General features: G+C 43.2%; 1 protein-coding gene across 2 annotated transcripts in view; it reads left to right on the top strand.

Moving 5' to 3' along the window:
* si:ch211-212o1.2 (uncharacterized protein LOC492735 homolog) overlaps nt 1-14,826 on the top strand; it is a 177,123-nt gene extending 162,297 nt beyond the window's left edge. Inside the window, exons 6-7 of one of the 2 annotated variants that reach the window (XM_034176971.1) lie at nt 4,190-4,337; nt 14,810-14,826. In XM_034176971.1, coding sequence (XP_034032862.1) covers nt 4,190-4,311 — 122 coding nt within the window. In that variant the 3' untranslated portion in view covers nt 4,312-4,337; nt 14,810-14,826. Of the gene's footprint in view, nt 1-4,189; nt 6,683-14,809 lie in introns of those variants that run through there. The other variant, XM_034176970.1, reaches the window with a different exon arrangement.
* The last annotated feature ends 7,654 nt before the right edge of the window (nt 14,827-22,480 follow it).

Below are 22,480 nucleotides of genomic sequence, written 5' to 3'. Positions count from 1 at the left end.
AGCTAACCTAGTTAATAAGTACCAGTGTTAACAGAACCAGTGATTTTGGCATTTACATAAACCAAAGAAATAAAGTCTTACTGTGAAAACTCTGTGTCTGATTCTGCGCAGCGGTTAAAGTTTCCCTACACACCAATGAAATCTGGACTGTGCATGAAATCTCTCGTTTTGTAAACGAGAGATTTTGTTCGTGCGTGCTGAATAAATCATTCATTCATTCAAAAAAAAGAATCAGAGATCGAGGACGAAAAGAAGGAAGTCAATGGCAGATTACAGGATTTGGGAACATGATACAGGAAAGAAAAGGTGGAAGAATTTAAGAACTGAAAAATGGAAGGTTGTGAAGCACAGACAGATGAAGACAAATCCAGGATGTCTGGAGGTTAGGCAAGAGATCAGTGCAGGTGTGTGTGTGTGTGTGTGTGTGTGTGTGTGTGTGTGTGTGTGTGTGTGTGTCAGTGCACACAGTGCAGCTCATCTGATCGCTGAATCGCTTTCCACTCTGAGAAGGCCCTTGTACAAGGTCTGTTAGAAAAGTATCTGACCTTTTTATTTTTTGCAATAACCTTATGGCTTTGAATCACGTGTGATTGCATCAGCCAAGCTTGAACCTTCATGCGCATGCGTCAGTTTTTTCACGCCTGTCGGTTACGTCATTCTCCTGTGAGCACGCTTTGTGGGAGGAGTGGTCCAGCCCCCTCAGCGGATTTTCATTGTCAGGAAAATGGCAGAGTGACTGCCGCTTTGCTGCATCAAAAATTTTTCAGAAACTGAGAGACAGCCAGGTGGAAACCATTCGGAAAATTCAGATGGCTTTCGGTGAAGATCTTATGGGCATCACACAGATTAAGGAGCATTACAACCGGATTAAAGACGGCTCACAGCGGCTGAGGGCGCGCCGTGCTTCAAGCGGCCATCGACAGGCTGAAGCGACCAGATCATTTCCAAAGTGAAGGCTGTGTTGATCCGGGATGTCGTCTGACTACCAGAGAAATGGCAAGAGAGGTGGACATAGCACTTTTTCGGCACATTACACTGTTACAGGAGATTTTGTAATGAAAGACGTGCAGCAGAATTCGCGCGTCAGGACGGAGCCACTAATGGCGCAGAACAAAAAGCACCTCCGTGTTGGAAGTCTCACGGGACATGCCCAACTCTTCCACTCTTCCTCTTGGGAAGATTCAGATAGCTTTGGGTGGCTTTTCAGTCGAGTGAGTGTCCGAGAAATTGTCGAAGAGCTGAGCATGTCACAACATGTCCTGTGAGACCAACACGGAGGTGCTTTCGTTCCGCGCCATTAGCGGCTCCGTGGCAAATTCCTCCGCTACTGTTTTCATGACAAAATCTCCTTTAACAGTGGAATGTGCCGGGAAAGTGCTATGTCCACCTTTTCTGCCGTTTCTCTGGTAGTCAGACAACGTTCCGGATCAACACAGCATTCAGTTTGGAAATGATCTGGTCATTTCAGCCTGTTGATCACCGCTCGGAGTGCGGCGCGCCCTCCGCCATTGTGCGCCATCTTTAAACCGGCTGTACCACTCCTTAATCTGTGTAATGTCCATAAAATCGTCCCTGAAAGCCATCTGAATTTTCCGAATGGTGTCCACCTGGCTGTCTCTCACAGTTTCTGGAAAAATTTGATGCAGCGCTGCTCCAGTCGTTCAGACATTTTCCTCACAATGAAAATCCGACGAGGGGGGAGGACCAGTGCTCACTCAAAGCATGCTCACAGGCGAATGACGCAACCGACAGGCGTGAAAAAACTCACGCATGCACACGAAGGTTCAAGCTTGGATGATGCAGTCACACGTGATTCAAATCCACAAGGTTATTGCAAAAAATAAAAAGGTCCAATACTTTTCTAACAGACCTCGTAGCCTTTTTTAACATCTGTTTCTTGCAATTTCTTCAGAAGAACATCATAAACGTGGCTCGTTATTCAAATAATCACTGAAATTTCTGACAAATCCATACGTGGCTCATTATTCATGCCTTTATTATTCGGTCTGACCAGGGCTTTAGTCGCATCTGTCCAAAAATGTGTCATGAAGCGGTATAAATTAAGCATGTCACACTGGTCTATAATTAGCATTTATTTTTTAAATCTAGTTCTACTACTATATGTAACAAGAAGCAAAATTAATTTGACTATTTATTTATACTCAACAAAAATATAAATGCAACACTTTTGGTTTTGCTCCCATTTTGTATGAGATGAACTCAAAGATCTAAAACTTTTTCCACATACACAATATCACCATTTCCCTCAAATATTGTTCACAAACCAGTCGAAATCTGTGATAGTGAGCAATTCTCCTTTGCTGAGATAATCCATCCCACCTCACAGGTGTGCCATACCAAGATGCTGATTAGACACCATGATTAGTGCACAGGTGTGCCTTAGACTGTCCACAATAAAAGGCCACTCTGAAAGGTGCAGTTTTATCACACAGCACAATGCCACAAATGTCGCAAGATTTGAGGGAGCGTGCAATTGGCATGCTGACAGCAGGAATGTCAACCAGAGCTGTTGCTCGTGTATTGAATGTTCATTTCTCTACCATAAGCCATCTCCAAAGGCGTTTCAGAGAATTTGGCAGTACATCCAACCAGCCTCACAACCGCAGACCATGTGTAACCACACCAGCCCAGGACCTCCACATCCAGCATGTTCACCTCCAAGATCGTCTGAGACCAGCCACTCGGACAGCTGCTGAAACAATCTGTTTGCATAACCAAAGAATTTCTGCACAAACTGTCAGAAACCGTCTCAGGGAAGCTCGTCTGCATGCTCGTCGTCCTCATCGGGGTCTCGACCTGACTCCAGTTCGTCGTCGTAACAGACTTGAGTGAGCAAATGCTCACATTCGCTGGCATTTGGCATGTTGGAGAGGTGTTCTCTTCACACATGAATCCCGGTTCACACTGTCCAGGGCAGATGGCAGACAGCGTGTGTGGCGTCGTGTGGGTAAGCGGTTTTCTGATGTCAATGTTGTGGATAGAGTGGCCCATGGTGGTGGTGGGGTTATGGTATGGGCAGGCATCTGTTATGGACCAAGAACACAGGTGCATTTTATTGATGGCATTTTGAATGCACAGAGATACCGTGACGAGATCCTGAGGCCCATTGTTGTGCCATACATCCAAGAACATCACCTCATTTTGCAGCAGGATAATGCACGGCCCCATGTTGCAAGGATCTGTACACAATTCTTGGAAGCTGAAAATGTCCCAGTTCTTGCATGGCCGGCATACTCACCGGACATGTCACCCATTGAGCATGTTTGGGATGCTCTGGACCGGCGTATACGACAGCGTGCACAAGTTCCTGCCAATATCCAGCAACTTCACACAGCCATTGAAGAGGAGTGGACCAACATTCCACATGCCACAATTGACAACATGATCAACTCTATGCGAAGGAGATGTGTTGCACTGCATGAGGCAAATGGTGGTCACACCAGATACTGACTGGTATCCCCCCCCAAATAAAACAAAACTGCAGCTTTCAGAGTGGCCTTTTATTGTGGACAGTCTAAGGCACACCTGTGCACTAATCATGGTGTCTAATCAGCATCTTGATATGGCACACCTGTGAGGTGGGATGGATTATCTCAGCAAAGGAGAAGTGCTCACTATCACAGATTTAGACTGGTTTGTGAACAATATTTGAGGGAAATGGTGATATTGTGTATGTGGAAAAAGTTTTAGATCTTTGAGTTCATCTCATACAAAATGGGAGCAAAACCAAAAGTGTTGCGTTTATATTTTTGTTGAGTGTATAATGCAAGCACTGTGTTAGCAGCAGAAGCGAAATGGCTAATTAATCTCACTGTACAAGGCAGAAGAGACTCGATAGTAGTTCTTGTTCTTCACCTGCGCTGGTTGGCATCCAGTTCTAATTGTGCATTCCCGCCTCCTTCCGCTGTGGAGTATGGATCAGACAGTAACTCATCGATATCAGTACGCGGGAGCAGCTTATCATGTAGACTGTGCCATCTTGTGGCCATCCATGATAATGCAGTATTTTTTCATATATCAGTTGCAAGACAAGCCAAACAAGGTAAATAAATAAAAAAAAAAAAATCCACAACTTCTTGTTCTGCAAATGCGGCAGAGTGTGGGGTTTCTGTAGTTTGTCACTGAGTTTCTTTTCGCTCTGTTTTTCTCATCTATTCTTTCATCCCAGGCTGGTGTAACTATCCACTGGACCAGCTGGGCTTTTGGAGATGGATGGAGAGACTAATCGAACGACTGACGGGGCAGAAACCAAGATCTGATGATATGGAGTGGGCCAAGAAAACTGACTGATGAACACACAAGCGCGCACACACACAAGGGAGGATGGATGGAGTGACAAATGGGTGTGCAGATACAAAATACAGAGATGGAGATGGACAGGACAACACACGCATACACGCTTGTGACTCCATGCTTCTTGCTTTTTCGTGTTAAAGGGCAAACTAGAAAGCTGACAAACAAAAGAGGTTTGCGTGTCTTTATGTTAATGTCTGTGGTGGAGTGTGTAGTTATTAGAACTGTAAGAGATGTAGGTGATAAAACAGAAACACTTTAGACAGTATATTGTAACAGCCAGTCAGTTTGTGCATTGCAGGCCTGTCTGGTGTGGATGTGTAAGAGGTTTCTGGAGGTTGGGCTCTCCAGGAGTGACACCATGCTGTTTGTCTGGTGCCAGCAACTTCTTGTACAACACACTCTCCATTGCAATCTTTTAAACTCATTCACTCTGTGTCTCTTCAGAGTCCTTTGTGTGTCTGATCATTTTTAAAAATACGACAGTTTCATTTTTATGCAACAGAAATGTGAACACCTGCACAAAAAGTTAAATGTTGAGACTTAATATGACCTTTGGTGAAGTTAAATATGACCTTTGGTGAAACATAGATGGTGTGATACAGTATGATCCATAAACATTTGGACACTACCATACTGCAGTTTGCCTTTGTGCACCATCATATTGGAGTTGAATAGGCACAATCAAGATGTGTTTGTAGTGCATATTTTAAGCTTTAAATCAAGGGGATTAACAAAAATATCACAGTAAATACAAAATACAGCCATTTATACACAGTCCCCCATTTTTAGAGGTCGTGTAATTTGACAAACTAAATATGAAGATTGTTTTTTTTTATACAACAAATGATTACTTTTACTGCCGTTTTTCTTTAGACACATCAGGGGAGGAATAAATGAACATCTCAGTCAATTAATGTCTTTGACTTAATTTACCTCATTTACTAAGAAATACAAACAATATGGTACTATATGGTAAATCTCTCCACAGTGAACCATTCTCAGTATACACACGAGGGAAGCTACCACGACCCCATTATAACTCCTTCAGAGTTAGTGTCTATGGATGTGGTTGTACAAAGTGTACACATTATATCTTTTGTCTGTTCCATTACCAGTCACAGCTTCATGGTGGAGAGAGAGACAAAGCATTTTCATATGAGGTCATCAGTTCTAGGCTGGAGTCTCTCATGTGTCTTCTGGTAAGTTGTAGCGGAGATTTCACACATCCTTTCAAGAAAATCCTTCTCTGTGAAAGTCCAACTATGAAGGTCTAAAACAGTGGGGTAGGAGTTGGACTCGCATTATGTAGAGTTGGGTTTGATTCCTGGTCCTGTCTTTGTCCTTGAACAAGATACTTATTCTGCCTCGTCCCAGTAAACCCAGCTGTAAATGGGTACCAGCCCTGGCTGGGAAAGTAACCTAGGGAGGGGTGGTTTTCTGTCCAGGGGGAGTTGTACCCTCTCCTTAATTCCCTTCTACAGTATCTGAGGATATCCACAGACATGACTTGACTTGAAGTTTTCAGTCTACACTACAAGCACATTTTGATTGTCATTTCAGTACTAAGGCAATGATGCAGAGCCAAAATGACAGAAATTGCAACTGTGGTCAAAGACTGATCTGTATTTAGTACGTAGGCTTTAGCCTGAACATGGTCTGACTTAAAAAAAGAAAAAAACAATCCACCTTTGATAACACACGAGCAAGAGAACTTAACATCACCAACAAAATTTGAGTCCCATCTTAAAATATGTTGTTGCTGTTTGTTGCAGCACTTCTCATTCACCCTACACGTGCGGTAACAAACTGTTGAACTCTTCATATGCAAATCTTTCACGTTGGGCTTTTTCTGTCGAAACATATAGGAGCTGCCCAGTGTTTTGTCTGCTCTAAAAGTGCTTAGAATACTCTTAAAGCCACTGTTGGGAAGTTAAACATTCTATATTACCTCAGAGTCCAGATCAGATCAGAATATTTGACAGAAACATGAAGCATTTAATCTTTATATCATTATGCAGCCCGCCACACTTTCCTGTCTGTTCATAACCTATCGTGAGAAGCCGCCCGTTGTTGGATAAAGCCGTCATATTTCCATCTGTTCTTTAACACCTTTGAGCTGGATGTACTTTAGCCCGTTTGACTGCAGAGAGGAACATATCATTCATAAATGGATCCAGCTTCTTCTCATGTTCCGCATCACCAGCATTTTTATTAATGTCAGAACAGCCAAGTTAAAACAAACTGCTATGTATGTACCTTTTCTTTTTTTGTTTTTGTTGAAGCATCTTCAGACATTTTGATTTAGTGCGTTGGCAACACCCAAGCCCTCTTGTATTAAAAAAAAAAAAAAAAAAAAAAAAAAAAAGCCATGAAAAATGGGGAACTGTTCCCTAAGGTGGTATTTGGCATCACAGTTGAGAGGTCTTCACAGGTTCTCTTTGGTCTGGCAACCCGAAATCCAATCTTAGATCCAAGCCACATCAGGTGCAAATGACACTCCATCTAGGTTGGTCCAGATCCTTTCTTGCTCTTTTGCAGGGGGTTTTGGATCTGGAGATGTTTGTCTCAAGAGATCACGTACACACTGTCAGCGGTGATCACCACAGAACAGAGTGCATGAGTGTATACAGGGTCTGTGCCTGAACTAAAGGGAGGGAAGAAGAAATAGGTGAGGATTTGAATGACAGTGTCCTGGATACCTGCGACTGTGGTGCGCTGCCTCATTCTTTCTCTCTCTTTCATCCTTCAATATCGATCTGATGTAGAGCAAATGATTATATGACGTGCACGTTACCTTTGCAACTTGTGGCAAGACTCTTATTTTCCTCCTTTTGATGTTTGGGCATGTCCACTGGTTCTAACTGTTGCATTTTCTGGCAGCTCATGAGAAATTTTGAATCCTCGAGCTGTAGGGACTTGGAGGTGCTCTGTCTGTACACCATTGCAGGATTAGTGTGAGAAGCAGAAAAAACAAAATGCAGCCTATTAATCACTTCACAGGTCTGTGAACAAACTTACATCTTCATATGTGACTGTTTCCACTTTCTCCACAGTATTTATTGAAGATGATGAGTGGCATAATTAAGTCAATTAATTTAGTGACAGCCTAATGTGTTCTAATGCCTCCACTCAGTGAAGTTGGGGGTATTTTGTTTTCACCCCATCCTTCTGTCCCTTTTCTGTGCAATAACTAAAGAACACCTTCTTGGTGGTGAATTGGGGGGGCTAGAGGAAGGTTTCTTCCAAAAATGGGAGTCGTCTGTCATTGAATATGGCCGCCACAGGCACCATCTTAAATTTCTTTTCCAGGCAGTAACTAAGGAACACCTTATGGCATTGAAGTGATTTTTTTGGTTGTATATTCTGGGAGGTTACAGGAAGTAATTTTATTTTATTTTATTTTTTGAAAATGGGCGTCAGTGCAGCACATATGAGGTTAACATCTGAGTATGTGCCATACTTTCTCTTGCTTTTTAGAATTGGGTTTGTTTTACTTGTGTGATTTCAAACCGGGTCATAATAACTTTGGGTTGCTTTCAAGCAGAATTTTAAAAATTAATTTGTGTCAGGGTTAAACAGATCAAGGTCGACGTTCTACAGGTCAAGTTTCTTTTTGAGTGGGGAAGACCTGCCAGTGTCCACTTCGCTGTGCTGCCTGAATGCGCACACAGTAACAGAGAAACTCATTGCAGATGTGCATGGTGACGTATTAAAACCTGAATTGTTTCTGACCCAAAGGATTACTTTGTGCATGAGGGAGCAAAGTTGGTCATTGGCTTCCTTGCACAGAATCCAGCTGGGTCCTGCAGCTTCACTCTTTTAATTTCACAATGTGACACACCTACTTTACTCAGCTTTTACTAACTGCACTATAGACTCTGACTGCTTGACTTGTAGTTTGTATGAGACTAAACGATAACAGCACTTTAGTGTTACACTGAGTAAAATATCAGAAAATGTTCTGACTCTCATGCACAGATTTAATCACATCAGCATTTCCACTTGCATGCACACTGATAAATCTGGTGAATGCAGTCACACAGGGACACATGTCCTTCCTCACAGTGCGTCTCCCCCTCCATCTCGAGCTCAATTTTATATTTTTTAATGAATGGATCAAGCCTTGTAGAGATATAATTCCGATGTTCCATTTGGCAGCTCAGTGCTCGCTGCTAGTCTGCCTTAAAGTTTTTATCTGCTCTTTGATTTAAATAAAGGTTGTTTAAATGGTAAATTTGCATTGTTTTCCTTCAAACAGACATGACCTAATATTGTAGAGGATCCTGTTTTGACCCTCGTGTGTCTTAATAGACTGAAGAACTGTGTTGATGAATGCTGTTCAGAGTGGTCCCGTCAAAAAGCCCAAAGCCTTCACTGTTTTTACTAACATGATAATGCTGCAAAAACAAGAGCCTACAGGAAGTGCACTTTTCTGTCAGCTTTTTTTGCTGTTTTTTTTTTTTTTTTTGTAGCTGTGACTACCTCAGACATTCAGTTAACAGTTAAATCTTGCTCCTGAACCACCATCACCCTCTAGTGTCAGGATGAGGCTTTTTGGTTTTTGATAGTACAACCCCTGGCAAAAATTATGGAATCACCGGCCTCAGAGGATGTTCATTCAGTTGTTTAATTTTGTAGAAAAAAAGCAGATCACAGACATGACACAAAACTAAAGTCATTTCAAATGGCAACTTTCTGGCTTTAAGAAACACTATAAGAAATCAAGAAAAAAAGATTGTGGCAGTCAGCAACGGTTACTTTTACTTTTTAGACCAAGCAGAGGAAAAAAATATGGACTCACTCAATTCTGAGGAAAAAATTATGGAATCACCCTGTAAATTTTCAGCTCCCAAATTAACACCTGCATCAAATCAGATCTGCTCATTGACATTGACCCTATGCCATGACATTGACCCTATGCCATGACATTGACCCTATGTGTCTTTTTGCAAGGAATGTTTTTGCAGTTTTTGCTCTATGGCAAGATGCATTATCATCTTAAAAAATGATTTCATCATCCCCAAACATCCTTTCAATTGTTCAAAATATCAACATAAACTTGTGCATTTATTGATGATGTAATGACAGCCATCTCCCCAGTGCCTTTACCTGACATGCAGCCCCATATTATCAATGACTGTGGAAATTTACATGTTCTCTTCAGGCAGTCATCTTTATAAATGTCATTGGAACGGCACCAAACATGTAAATCCCATTTCCTTTAGGCGGTTTCTTACAGTTCGGTCACAGACGTTGACTCCAGTTTCCTCCCATTCGTTCCTCATTTGTTTTGTTGTACATTTTTCGATTTTTGAGACATATTGCTTTAAGTTTTCTGTCTTGACGCTTTGATGTCTTCCTTGGTCTACCTGTATGTTTGCCTTTAACAACCTTCCCATGTTGTTTGTATTTGGTCCAGAGTTTAGACACAGCTGACTGTGAACAACCAACATCTTTTGCAACATTGCGTGATGATTTACTCTCTTTTAAGAGTTTGATAATCCTCTCCTTTGTTTCAATTGACATCTCACGTGTTGGAGCCATGATTCATGTCAGTCCACTTGGTGCAACAGCTCTCCAAGGTGTGTTCACTCCTTTTTAGATGCAGACTAATGAGCAGATCTGATATGATGCAGGTGTTACTTTTGGGGATGAAAATTTACAGGGTGATTCCATAATTTTTTCCTCAGAATTGAGTGATTCCATATTTTTTTCCTCTGCTTGGTCTAAAAAAGTAACCGTTACTGACTGCCACAATCTTTTTTTCTTGATTTCTTATAGTGTTTCTTAAAGCCAGAAAGTTGCCATTGAAATGACTTTAGTTTTGTGTCATGTCTGTGATCTGCTTTTTTTTCTACAAAATTAAACAACTGAATGAACATCCTCCGAGGCCGGTGATTCCATAATTTTTGCCAGGGGTTGTAGTAGATAGTAGATACCTAATACTGTGGCTAATCAAAGATCTGCTGTTATTAATCAGCATGCACATTATTATTATTATTATTATTGTTTATTATGTATTTCCCTCATGAGTGTGCGTGTTGATGCAACAAGAACCAGATCCTATTGTTTAGCAAAGGAAGCTAGATTGTGTACTCATCACAGTTATTTTAAAATTTGCTTCAAGATTTACTTTGAAGTATTTTTAGGCTCCAACAGTTGCATCAGAGAGAAAAATTTAAATTTGGACTACAGGCAAAGGATCACCTTGCTTTCTGCTACATCTCCAGCATTTGACCTCCCAGATCGGTTCACCGAGTCACAGCAACTTCCCCAGAAAGCGAAACCCCTGCTGTGCTGCAGCTGCTGCAGAGGCCCCTGTGGATCCTGCTGCGAGCTGGAGTCAGGTCCAGACCTAAGGAGATACTGAAAGGTACTTAGAGCAGAGAGGGGAGGAGGGATGGAGGTGGATGCACTAATTTTAGATGTTCAAGGGGTCAGTACTGATTTTTAGGTAGCTACAAAACACCAGTCATTTCTACATAATAAAAATCTAATAGGTGATGATCCAAACTTCTGGTACACCTTATAAGTTTGGAATAAGTTCACTGTTTTGAGCTGACTGCTCCCAAGCTTGGGTAAGCTGGGTGTGAGTTGCCAAATAAGTGAGATGTCACGATTGTCTCACAGTACAGTACAGCCATTGGTCAAGAGGCAGTGTACGCCCTGGACAGTCTATGGCAGGGTGCAACTAGTACAAGTAACATAAAAAAAAAACGCAAACTCTCACTGACTGCCCGTCCAATATCTTTGTAAATAGCATCATACTGTAACCTTGCCGTAGCTTCAGTGGCACATCTTTGATGCCGTGCTTGTACAGCTCAGTAATACTATTGCTGACTGTCAAGTAGTTAACATGAAAAGTTGAGGTCAACAACAGGTTGCTTGCTTGTTTTTATCATTTACATTGTAGACTGGAAGGTTTTTAATTTTAAAGTTTCCGCTGTGGTTTTGAACAATCTTCGAACAACAAAATGGTATATTTTTATGGGTGTGGTATCTGTAGTGTCACAGCACTGAAGAAGTTGTAAGTCCTACAGATCCTGATATCCACTGGTGCTGGTGCTTTTCCCTGGATACATAGCATGAAAAAGATAAGAGTCTACGAGCAACTCAAAATATTAGAATGTTTCAGGTATGAGTAACTTGCTATTTATCCAGTACAAATATTGCTGTGTAATTCAGTACACACAACCACAATCATGCTGAAGACTGCTGACATGACAATTGCCCAGAAGACACTCATTGACACCCTTCACAAGGAGGGTAAGCCACAGAAGATCATTGCTAAAAGGTCTGACTGTTTTGAGTGCTGTATCAAGCACATACATGGAAGTTGTCTGGAATGGGAAAGTGTGGTAGGTAAAGATGCCCAAGCCACAGGGATGATTGCATTGTTGACAAGATTGTCAAGTAAAGCCGATTCAAGAACTTGATGTACCTTCACATGGAGGTGACTGAGGCTGGGCTCAGTGCATCAAACACCACCACGTGTAGACGTGTCCGGGAAATGGATTGAAAGTGTCACATTCCTAGTGTCAAGCCATTCCTGAACCAGAGACAATGTCTTACTTGAGCAAAGGAGTAAAAGAACTGGCTGTTGGTCAGTGGTCCATTCCTTCTCACAATATTTGCAATGATTTGGCATTGAGGATACAATCAATGTAATGTTTCGGATGTTATTTTGTCCCATTCTTCCTGCAAACATCTTGAGATGTGTAACAGTATGGGGTTGTTGTCACTGCATTATTAATTTTAAAATTATCCACTCAATCTATTGGATACAGGCAGGACCTGTGTCTTTTGTAACGTGTGCAGAATGTGGTTTTGCATTGTGATGAAAAATGCTTGGATGTCTCTGGAAAAGATGTCTTAAAGGCAACATATGTTTCTCTAATATCCCAATGTACCTTACTGCATTAATGCTGCCACCACAGATGTGGGAATTCTTCACCAAGGGCACGGACACAACCGCATACCATGACAGACCCTGGCTTTTGGACTTGCTCCTGGTAACAATTTGAACAGTCTGGATGGTATTTTTCACACTGTCCCTTCTTCCAAAAATGATCTAGAATTCAAATGTGTCTGACCACCATGCATGTCAAGGTTTGCTCAGCCCTGCTTGTGACTCAGGGCAGGGACATACATCTAGAGCTGGGTCCCCGGGTGCCGTAAAGGCAACCTCTGCTCGTAACTGGCAATTAGGATGGGTTAAATGCAGTAAACACATTTCATTGTGCAGGGAACATGTTCCTATGTGCATATGACAATTAACTCCTTTGAATCCTTTGAATATCGCCACTGTACTGGTCCAACTCTGATGCCTCTGAGCTCAGGGAAGTTGACATCACTTTTGGACAAGGTTAATATAAGTCTTACTTTTTTCACAGAAAAGTTTAAAGTCGTATTTCTCAATGTTACGCCGTATTGTTTCCCAAAGCAATCTTTTGCCCATGTGGCTATATTGGTTATTGATGAGTTACTGTTACAGACCGATTAGTTACCGGCTCCATCGTGGATTACTACGCGGCTGGCACATGAAAGAAAAAAGAGAGAATGAAAGCTTATTACAAGGCTTTAAACCCTAAAGATAAAGCTGTTATCGTGATCGATGTGTAGCGGCTGGTTCAGTGGATCCGTATGTTATACTGGATAGTGAATTTAATGACAATGTAACGAAGTGGCTGGCAGTTTCACAGCGTAAGCTTAATATGACCAGAACCAAGCAGACCGCCCGTAAATCCACTGGAGGAAAAGCTCCGAGGCAGCAGCTGGCTACCAAAGCTGCCCAGAAGAGCGCTTTGGCTACCTTCAGTGTGAAGAAGCCTCACCGTTACGTGCCTGGCACCGTGGCGCTGAGAGAGATCTGCCGCTACCAGAAATCCACAGAGCTGCTGATACACAAACTGCTGACCAGGTAAGCTTCGCTGGCCTCCTGCAGAGCATCACAGCAGAGCTCTGATAGCGGAGGTCGGTCTTGAAGTCCTGAGAGATTTCTCTCACCAGGCGCTGGAAGGGCAGGTGAGAGAAGTCTGCTTGGAACTCCGGTGAGGGCGGTCGCATCTCCTCTCTCCTCCATCTTTGCTCCAACCTTCAAAGTCCCTACTTCACCGGACTGTGACTTCTTCAATCTATATTGGATTAACTATGGAATTGATCAGGTGCTCTCTGAACGCTATTGACACCATTTTTTCCAACAAGGAAATCAGGGCTGGGGGACCCTGGTTGCCCAGATGGAACCTACCCTGCGAGCTATGTTCTTGACACCTGGGAGAAATGGTGTCACATGCTTGATGCCACTTTCTGTGGAGGGCGTCGAAGATTTATTTATATGGTTTGTTCGTAGGAGGGCTGGTACTTATTGGTTTATGTGCTTCCCTGACCTACCGGAGAATTGGCAAGACGGCTGCCACCAGAACCACAACCCCTCACCTGTCCATCATGATTAATGAGCTGGGCAAGGTGATACATTCTCAGACTGCATTAACCCTTGAGCACAGACACAAGTTGGATAACATCTCGGAGCCAATGCACGCCTTGCAAAGGAAGCTGTCGGAGACCAGGCAGTACTCATGAACCAATCGGCTGCCTTCTTATCTTTTGCAACTCCAGCACACATGGACAGAAACTGACATAAACTTAACTCATCTGCCACTAACACATGGACAGTGACTGATATGCATGCTCCCACCCCCTTCCCCTCCTTTGTGTTCCTGTCCCCATCCCCCACCCCATCCCATCCCCGCTCATGCCACTCCCTTCCCCCTCCAGGGCGTAGCGCAGCTTTAGCTGCGGCAGCTCCTCATTCCCCCCAAGCTGGCTGCGCGACCACGTGTTGCTGCAGCCCCCCCCACACTCACATTTCCTCAAGTCGGATGGCGGACTGTTTCAAAGTTTAGCATACATAAACAATCAAATGTATATGTGCGGTTGTTTTAATTCTGATGTGGGCCATTATTATGTTCAACTAGTAATAATTGTGGATTAATTGCACATTTGTATGTGGTAATTGGGTGTGAAATGAATTGCCCTTTTAGGGATCAATAAAGTTGTCTGAGTCTGAGTCCCAACTTTTTTGGGAATGTGTTGCAGGCCTGAAATGCAATGGATGTATATTAAATGAAGTGACTGACCACATAAAACATGAAATATCTTGGGTTCATGCTGTCTGCAATGAAACAGAAGTCAAAGTAAATTTAAGAATCTCTGTTTTTTTTTTAAAAAAAAAAAAGCATTTTCCATATCACCCTAACTTTTTTCTGATTTAGGACTCTAACCTCTGTGACTTTTTGTAACTTTGTTGTACTGTAGGTTACGAAGTCATACCCACATGTGAATAACTGCACGTGCAAACACACCCCAAGGGGTGATATGTTGCAGAACTCTGACTGATCTTGCACATCTTCATATAGCTCACAGTTAGAGCTCCTTTGTTATTCCCACATTACTGCCATGATCACTTCTACTGTTACACCCCGCGCTAACAAGACACACACACACACACACAGTTAGTGCTCAGACTCACACGGCCTCTTTCTCTCTGCGTGGTTGTGACATATTGGATCTCACTATGCTGATGTGCTTGGCTGATCACTGTCTCATGCTGCTAGCTATTATAGTTTCTTTCACACATACTGAGCTGGAGCTTGATGGTGGTGCCGCCAGCAGCAGCCAGATGCAGTGACATGAATACAACTTTAAAGCTGATATGGTTTTCATGATTAAAAACTTACAGTATTTACCAAACTGTGGCCTTGAATCATTGTATGCCACGCTTTTGATTAAAACTCAGACTTTTTGAGTCCCTCTGAATGACATGGGTCAGAAAAAAAAATCTAAAGAATTCCAGAAAAAACTTAAACTGGATTTGTGGTTTAATAAGTAATTTCAAAATTACCTTCTTTGAGCTTCCTTACAGTGTTAGGAAAGTCAACCTCACAGTCTACGTGGACAGTGGAGGCAACAATATGACTTTCATGGATTTAAAAGCAGGTAAGGTGGGAATGTTTCTGTTCCTGGGGGTGTTCTGTTAAAATAATTGTTGGTGACAAGTCTTAATTTATTCATTAAGGAACACGCATTCAAAATAGTTAAAACAACAAAAGTAATGGTTTTCATTTTGCATGTTTTTGAAGAGAAAAGTGGACATTTTCAGTACCCATGTACAGTGAGGCAAATAAGTATTTGATCCACTGTCAACTTGAAACATGCTATGCCAGTCTTATGTGCAAAACCATGTCAGAATAGTTTGTTTCTGCAAGTTTGTATTTTTAGCAGCATTGACTTGTTTACAACACCTGTTTCTTGTTTGTCACATTCAGAATTTTCTGGGACTGCATTTGCCCAGATTTGAAACCAAAAATAGTTGCCTCTAGGGACTAGTGTCTACACACAAGTATCAATGGACCATATGCTAATTTACTAAATTATGAAAGTTAGAAAAGGAAATCAGAAAAGCTATCTGGGACCTCAGAAAGCCCATCTGCAATTATTGCTTGATCTCCAAAATCAGTCTATGCAAGCGAAATTATGTTCAGTATGAGTGTTGTCATTAGTGCCACTTCGAAAATTACATTCATGATAAGTAATTTATTCTAAACTTATGATCTGTTGTTTTTTCAAACTTATACAAAAACAAATCTTGAGAAAAAAATACAGTATGCAATAGTTAATAATTATTGAGAGCCCGTTCTTTCATATTTATAAATACATTTTACCACATTGCCGTTTTTTTTTTTTTTTTTAATGAAAACTCAACCTATCATTCTTTTTGAGTTCTACACATGTGGTGATACCTTATTTACACCAGGATGTTAATAAAATCAATGCTGGCTATTCTCAGAATAAAGTACTTAAATCCACAGTTTCTTGCATAAGTCAAATGGTGTCCACTTTATGGTCTTCTCAAAACATTAAAATTACTGTTCTGGATGCTCAGAATGCATCTGAGCTTATCTAGAAACCGTTGGCTTCTGGGGGCCTAAAGCAACTCCTGGACCCCCCGGCCTATGGGCTTCGTCCCTGCAGGCCTCGCACTTTGTCCCCCCCCAATTTCTAGTTCTAAATTGCGCCCTTGAACACACTCCAACCTATGCACCATGGCTAAGTCCAAAGAGCTGTTTAAGGACACCAGGGACAAAACTGTAGACTGCACAAGGCTGGGATGGACTACAGGACAACAGGCAAGCAGCTTGGAACAACTGCTGGCATAGTTATGAGAAAATGGAAGAAATACAAGATGACTGTCAGTCTGGGGCTCCATGCAAGATCTCGCCTTGTGGGGTAAGGATGATTCTGAGAAAGCCCAGAACTACATGGGAAGACCTGGTCAAAGATCTGAAGAGAGCTGGGACGACAGTCGCAAAGATTACATTAGTAACTATGGCATCGTGGTTTAAAATCCCGCAGGGCACACAAATGGCAACCTGCCATTTGCCCTTTCTCGTTTACTGTCTCGGTGTGTCCAACCCAGATACATCCAGTCCTTTGTCGGTAAGGTCATCGGAGGACACTGGCTGTGGTGCGATGTAGTATTGTCCAGGTGTTGTGCCTGAGTCTTGGACCTGTGTTAGGATTACATGCCTCTGTCGCTTGATCTATGCAGGGATCACATCACTTGTGTAAGGCTTGAGCCGATCATGGTGCATGACTTTCCTCTCACTCTGTCTGGATCTCACAGCACAGGGCCACAGCAGGCCTTGACTATAAATGGACCCTTCTAGGGAGCTTGCAAGTTGGGGCTGAAACCTTTCTTTTTTGTGTTGTTCTTTACATAGACTAGGTCTCCAATGTTGTAGCTGTGCTGCTGGGCTCTTAAGTCATGAGTTCGCTTTTATTGGAGTTGCACTGCACAGAGATGCTCTCGAGCTAACTTGTGGACCTCACCAAGGCTCTTCTCCAGATCATGCACGTATTTGGCGGGTTCCTTTTCATTATATTTCCACTTCGTCACACCTAATCAAATGTCTTGTGGTTGATGGACCTATCTTCCCAGCATTAGCATGTTAGGTGTAAACCCAGTGCTCGACTGTTGTGCACTGCGATGTGCAGCTGTTAGAAGAGGTAGATGTTCATCCCAGTTTTTTGGTTCTGATCCATGTAGCAGCGACTCATCTGGAGAAGTGTATAATTAAAACGTTCCACCTGCCCATTTGAAGCAGGGTGGTACTGCGTGGTCCTGGTCTTAGTGATTTGAAAGAGTTTGCAGATCTCCTGGAACAGTGCATGCTCAAAGTTACGGCCCTGGTCTGTATGTAGCTCTAGCGGGGCTCCAAAGCACAAGAGGAAACCACTGTCCAGTGTCTTAGCCATAGTCTCTGCTCCTTGATCTGGAATGGGAATGCCTCCACCCACCTTGTAAACTGATCCATGATGACAAGGATGTACTTATTTCCAGAGGATGACATGGGAAATGGACCAAGCACATCGAGATGCAATCGGTCCATGGGTGCTCCAGCCTGGTAGGTTTGCAGCTTAGCTCTCTGTATGGGTCTACTCGATTTCTGGGCTCTACATTGGGGGCATCCTTGGATGTACTTGTGAAGGTCACCTTCCATGCAGTACCAATGGTAACTCTGTCGGAGGCGAGGTCTTTGCCTCTCCCAAAGGTCCAGACTGTGGAGAGTCATGACAGGCTTGCATGACTGGTTTGCAGTGAGGCTGGCAGCAGCAAGGATGGGCTACCTCCATCAGCATTCCCCCAGCGGTAATTCCCTGATGAAGCTCTACTTGTGGCCAGCAGAGCCAGTATTTTCTCACTGCTGGGCTCTCCATTGCAACTTGTTCTGTGATTGGAAGAATTCCAGATTATTTCCAGCCAAACAAGACAGACAATACTAGATCTTCTTTCTGGGCTGTTACTAGCTGCTGGCAACTCAAAGGTTGAAACCGGTTCACTGTGGGCGTATAGAGGTCAGTTTCTGCTTGCTGCTGGTCCGGGATTATGTTCTCATCCTCCTGTATGGCAATCTGCTTAATGACCAAAGGAACAACATCATCCATGTCTTCCTCAAGTCTGGCCCACTGCTCATGCATTCTTCTGCAGTGTGGATACCCATGACATGGGAGCTCTATCACATCCTTTCCTGCTTGATAGCAATCACAGTCTGCTGAACCTTCTGTTGTGTGCCTGGACAGGGCGTCTACATTTGCATGCTGTTGGCCAGCTTGGTGTTCAATCTCAAAGTCATCAGCTCCTCAAGCCAGCGTGCTAGTTGGCCCTCTGGATATTTGAAACGGAATATCAAGTCAGACTGCCATGGTCTGTTCAAAGGAGGAACTTTCTGCCAAGGAGAAGGTGACGGAACTGTCTTGTGTATTTGACAATGGCCAGTAGCTCTCGCCTGGTCACACAGTATCTCTGTTGTGCAGGAGTGAGATGAGTGCTGGCATACGATATAACTCTCTCCTCCCCCCACTGGAGCTGTGATAGTACTGCACCAATGCTGTGGTTGGATGCATCAATGTCCAAGATGTAGGTGCCAGTGGAAGCTGGATAAGCAAGAACCAGGGTAGAGGTCAGTTTCTCTATGAGTTGCAGGAAGGCTTCCTGCTGTTTTTTGCCCCACTGGAACTCTGCTGTCTTCTTGAGGAGACTGTTGAGACGGCTAGCAAGCTCAGCAAAGGCAGGAACGAAGCGGCAATAGTAATTGCATAGCTCTAGAAAGGCTTGTAACTGTTGAGTGTCTGTAGATGGCTGTCAGTCCTGCACATCTTTGATCAGTGACGGGTTGGGACTTATCCTCTCCACTAACCACGTGTCTCAGGAAAAGGACCTTGTCTCTCAACAGGTGACATTTCTGGGGTTTCAGCTTGAGACCATAGCTATGGAGGCATTCAAAGACATCAGCCAAGCGCTACAGATTCTCCTCAACCCCTCTGCCAGGATGAGCCAAGTAGATGAGTGTGTTCCACTGAAATCCTCGGAGGACCAGTTCCATGGCTCTCTAGAACGTACCAGGTGCATTGCAGAGGCTGAACGGCATCCTGGTGTACTCATAAAGGCCATAGCAGGTAATGAATGCTGGTTTTTTCACAGTCTTTAGGGTCCACAGCAATTTGCCAGTATCCACACTGGAGATCTAGGGTGGAGAAAACAGTGGTTTCCCCAGGATATCGAGGCACTCATCTATTTTGGGTAATGGATAAGCGTCCTTAAGTGTAAGATAATTTAGACGATAGTCAACACACCAGCGAACACCACCATCCTTCTTGTGAACAAGGACAACTGGTGATGCCTGCTCAGAGGAGGAAGGCACCACTACTCCTGCTTCCAGCATTTCTTTGAGGTGCTGTTCTTCCTCATCTTGGAAACCTAGAGGAGTCCATTGTACTGGTTGGCGTACTGGGCTGGCAGTCCCAGTGCTGATTTTATGGGTGACAGCGGGGAGATGCCCAAGGTCTGTATCACTGGCTGCAATGAGGGATTTGTACTTTAGGAGGAGTTCAGTCAGTGTCACTTGCTGATCTTCACTGAGGGCCTCACTTGAGGACGTATACAGAACTTGCAGGTGTTCTGGTAGTTCCATTACATTTCTTGCCACTATTCCAACCATTGGCTAAGCTCTATCGCCGCGTTCCTCTTCAAACACAGTTTTCTGCTCACCACTGTTGCAGTCAACTATGACAAGAATGTCTGGTAACATAACATGTGGTTAAGAACTTGCGTGTACATAAGTATTCACACCCTTTGCTCAATACTTTGCTGATGCATCTTTGGCAGTAATTACAGCCTCAAATCTTCTTGAATATGATGCCACAAGCTTGGCGCACCTATCTTGGCACCTTGGCTCTGTGTTGACTCCGAACCATTGTGTGAGCTGTTCTTTAAGGAGAATATAGTCCTCACAAATGTGTTCGGACAAGGAGCAGACATAATGAATAGCAACTCCACAAAGGCATTCATGGAGTCTGTCAACTCTCTCTGCACCAGTCCGTCCATATTTGCGTGCCTGTCGCTCAAAGGGTAACAGAAATGAATCCCAGTCGTCTTTGCCATCATACGTGGCTAGCTTGACTTTGGTAGCTTCATGCGGTGAAGGTCACCCCTTATCCTGTCAATTTCCACTGCTGCCATGCATGGCATGTCCATCAGGTGGAGCCATTTGTGCTGGGATAGGACATTGAAGCATTCGTTCATCTCTGTGCCGCACAGCTGGGTCTTGTATGTGAGCGGTGTTAGGGGGGCCTGCGAGATCTCTGTCGAATTACCTCCAGTTCTGCTGCAAATGGCGTATCAGCTTGACTATTGGGTTCCTCCTGCATCCCTCGGAATGTTGGAGGATTAATAGCACTTGCATGCTGACCCAACACTGCAGTTTTCTCTCTTACTGTTCCCCTTGGCTCTGCCGTCACATGTTGTAGAACTGGTGCAAGAAGTTTTTGAAACTGCTGAGTCTGATGCTCCAACAATGTCTTCAACCATGCTGATGGCTCAGCAGGCACTGCTGCAGCTCCCAGTAATTCTTCAGTCTCATCCATGTTTTTGTTTTTTTTATTTATTTTTTTACAGTGCAATTTTTTTTTACAGTGCAGCTTATTTTGTTTTTGTTTTTTGTTTTTATTTTTTTTAGTGTAACAGCCACTGACTTGGCAGCTTGCCTGCTTTTGCACACACAGAGAGAGGACTGCTCCACTCCTCTTCATTGCTCCTGCAAACTTGGGTCTGCAGTTATCTTTTTTTTTTCTGTCCTTTATCTTCTCCTTTCTACAACATCACCTGCGCCCTGATGAAACCACCACGAGGCTGTTTCTCCCGGTCAGAATCTGTGACCGAATTTCCCACTTCCAACACCAGTTGTTAGATTCAGCCAACAAAGAGGCAGGAGAAAATTAAGTTTATCTTTTACTGAAGAACGACAGGTGTACAGCTCTGTGGACGCTCTAACTCTGTTACAGACAACTTCTTGAGCCACACCAGAGCCAGCGAGCAACACACATGCGCGATCAAAAACAGACTGCCTTTACTCTTTATGTCTCCCAGACAAACCACAACATGCCTACATAGTTCCGGTAGCACGTAAGTTACGATAACACCCAAATTAACTAACATAACTGAACTTCTAACATAACTGATATGCCAAACAACATGGGGTATAAAACAAAACAGTAAGTGTATTAGTACTACAATATGATACCACAAGCTTTGCACACCTATCTTTGGGCAGTTTTGTCCATTCCTTTTTGCAGCAGCTCTCAAGCTCCATCAGGTTGGATGGGGACAGATCTGGCAACTTGCTTCTGATGGATTGCTTGTTGCTGTGACGCCACTACGAACTTAACTTGTATATGCTTCTTTTATTTCTGTTCAGCACTCTTCTGGTTATTAATTGTATCTACTCTGAACGTTATTTAACAATAGTCCTGTTGTGAATCGCTAGCGGTTAGCATTCGCTAGCGGTTAGCTTTCGCTGGCTAGGTCGACCCCTCCCCTCTCCATCGTTACTTTTTATAGCTGTTTCTTTTTTACCCGTTTAATACTTCTGTTAGTTTTTCAGTGTAACTGCTGTGAATTTTAAGTAATTATTTTAGTCCTGTGTAAAATCTTAGGAGCGGCTAGCAGTTTCACTAGCGGTTAGCTTGCGTTAGCTATTTCGTACCACTGTCATCATTTTTTCATTTCATTTTCTTGCACTCCTGTTAGTTAATTAACTATTTAGTGTATTTTATAGCTGCTGCTTTTTTACCTGTTAATACTTGTTAGTTTTTCAGTGTAACTGCTATGAATTTTAATTAATTTATTTGCGTCTGTGTGAGCCTTAGGAGTGGTTAGCTTATCCATTATTGGTTAGCTCGTGTTTGCTTGGCTACATTCTTGAATTTCTTAGTCCACAAAGTACACTACTAATTCTACTTTACACCCTCCATAAATCCTGCGTGATGTTGGAAGATACGGTGGCTCTCTTAGAGAGCCGTGTCCGTAAGTTAGAGCAGCTTCTTAGCTCAGTGGAGTTAGATGTTACTGGCACTCCAGATGAGGTTAGTGTTGGGCCGGCTAGCGAACCCATTAGCATCAGCTTTGAAACACCGGCTGTGGAGGACGGCTTTCGGACTGTGGCTAGGTGGAGGAAGTCCCGTAGGGCTTGGTGCCCGGTTGTGGCACCCCGATCACACTCGCCAGTGCAAACTGTGAATCGGTTCTCCCCCTTGGATTTACCTGATG

The sequence above is a fragment of the Thalassophryne amazonica genome, chromosome 8 (assembly GCF_902500255.1).
Source record: "Thalassophryne amazonica chromosome 8, fThaAma1.1, whole genome shotgun sequence".
NCBI classification, from domain to species: Eukaryota; Metazoa; Chordata; class Actinopteri; order Batrachoidiformes; family Batrachoididae; genus Thalassophryne; species Thalassophryne amazonica.
This window is presented reverse-complemented; position numbering and strand designations above follow the sequence as displayed.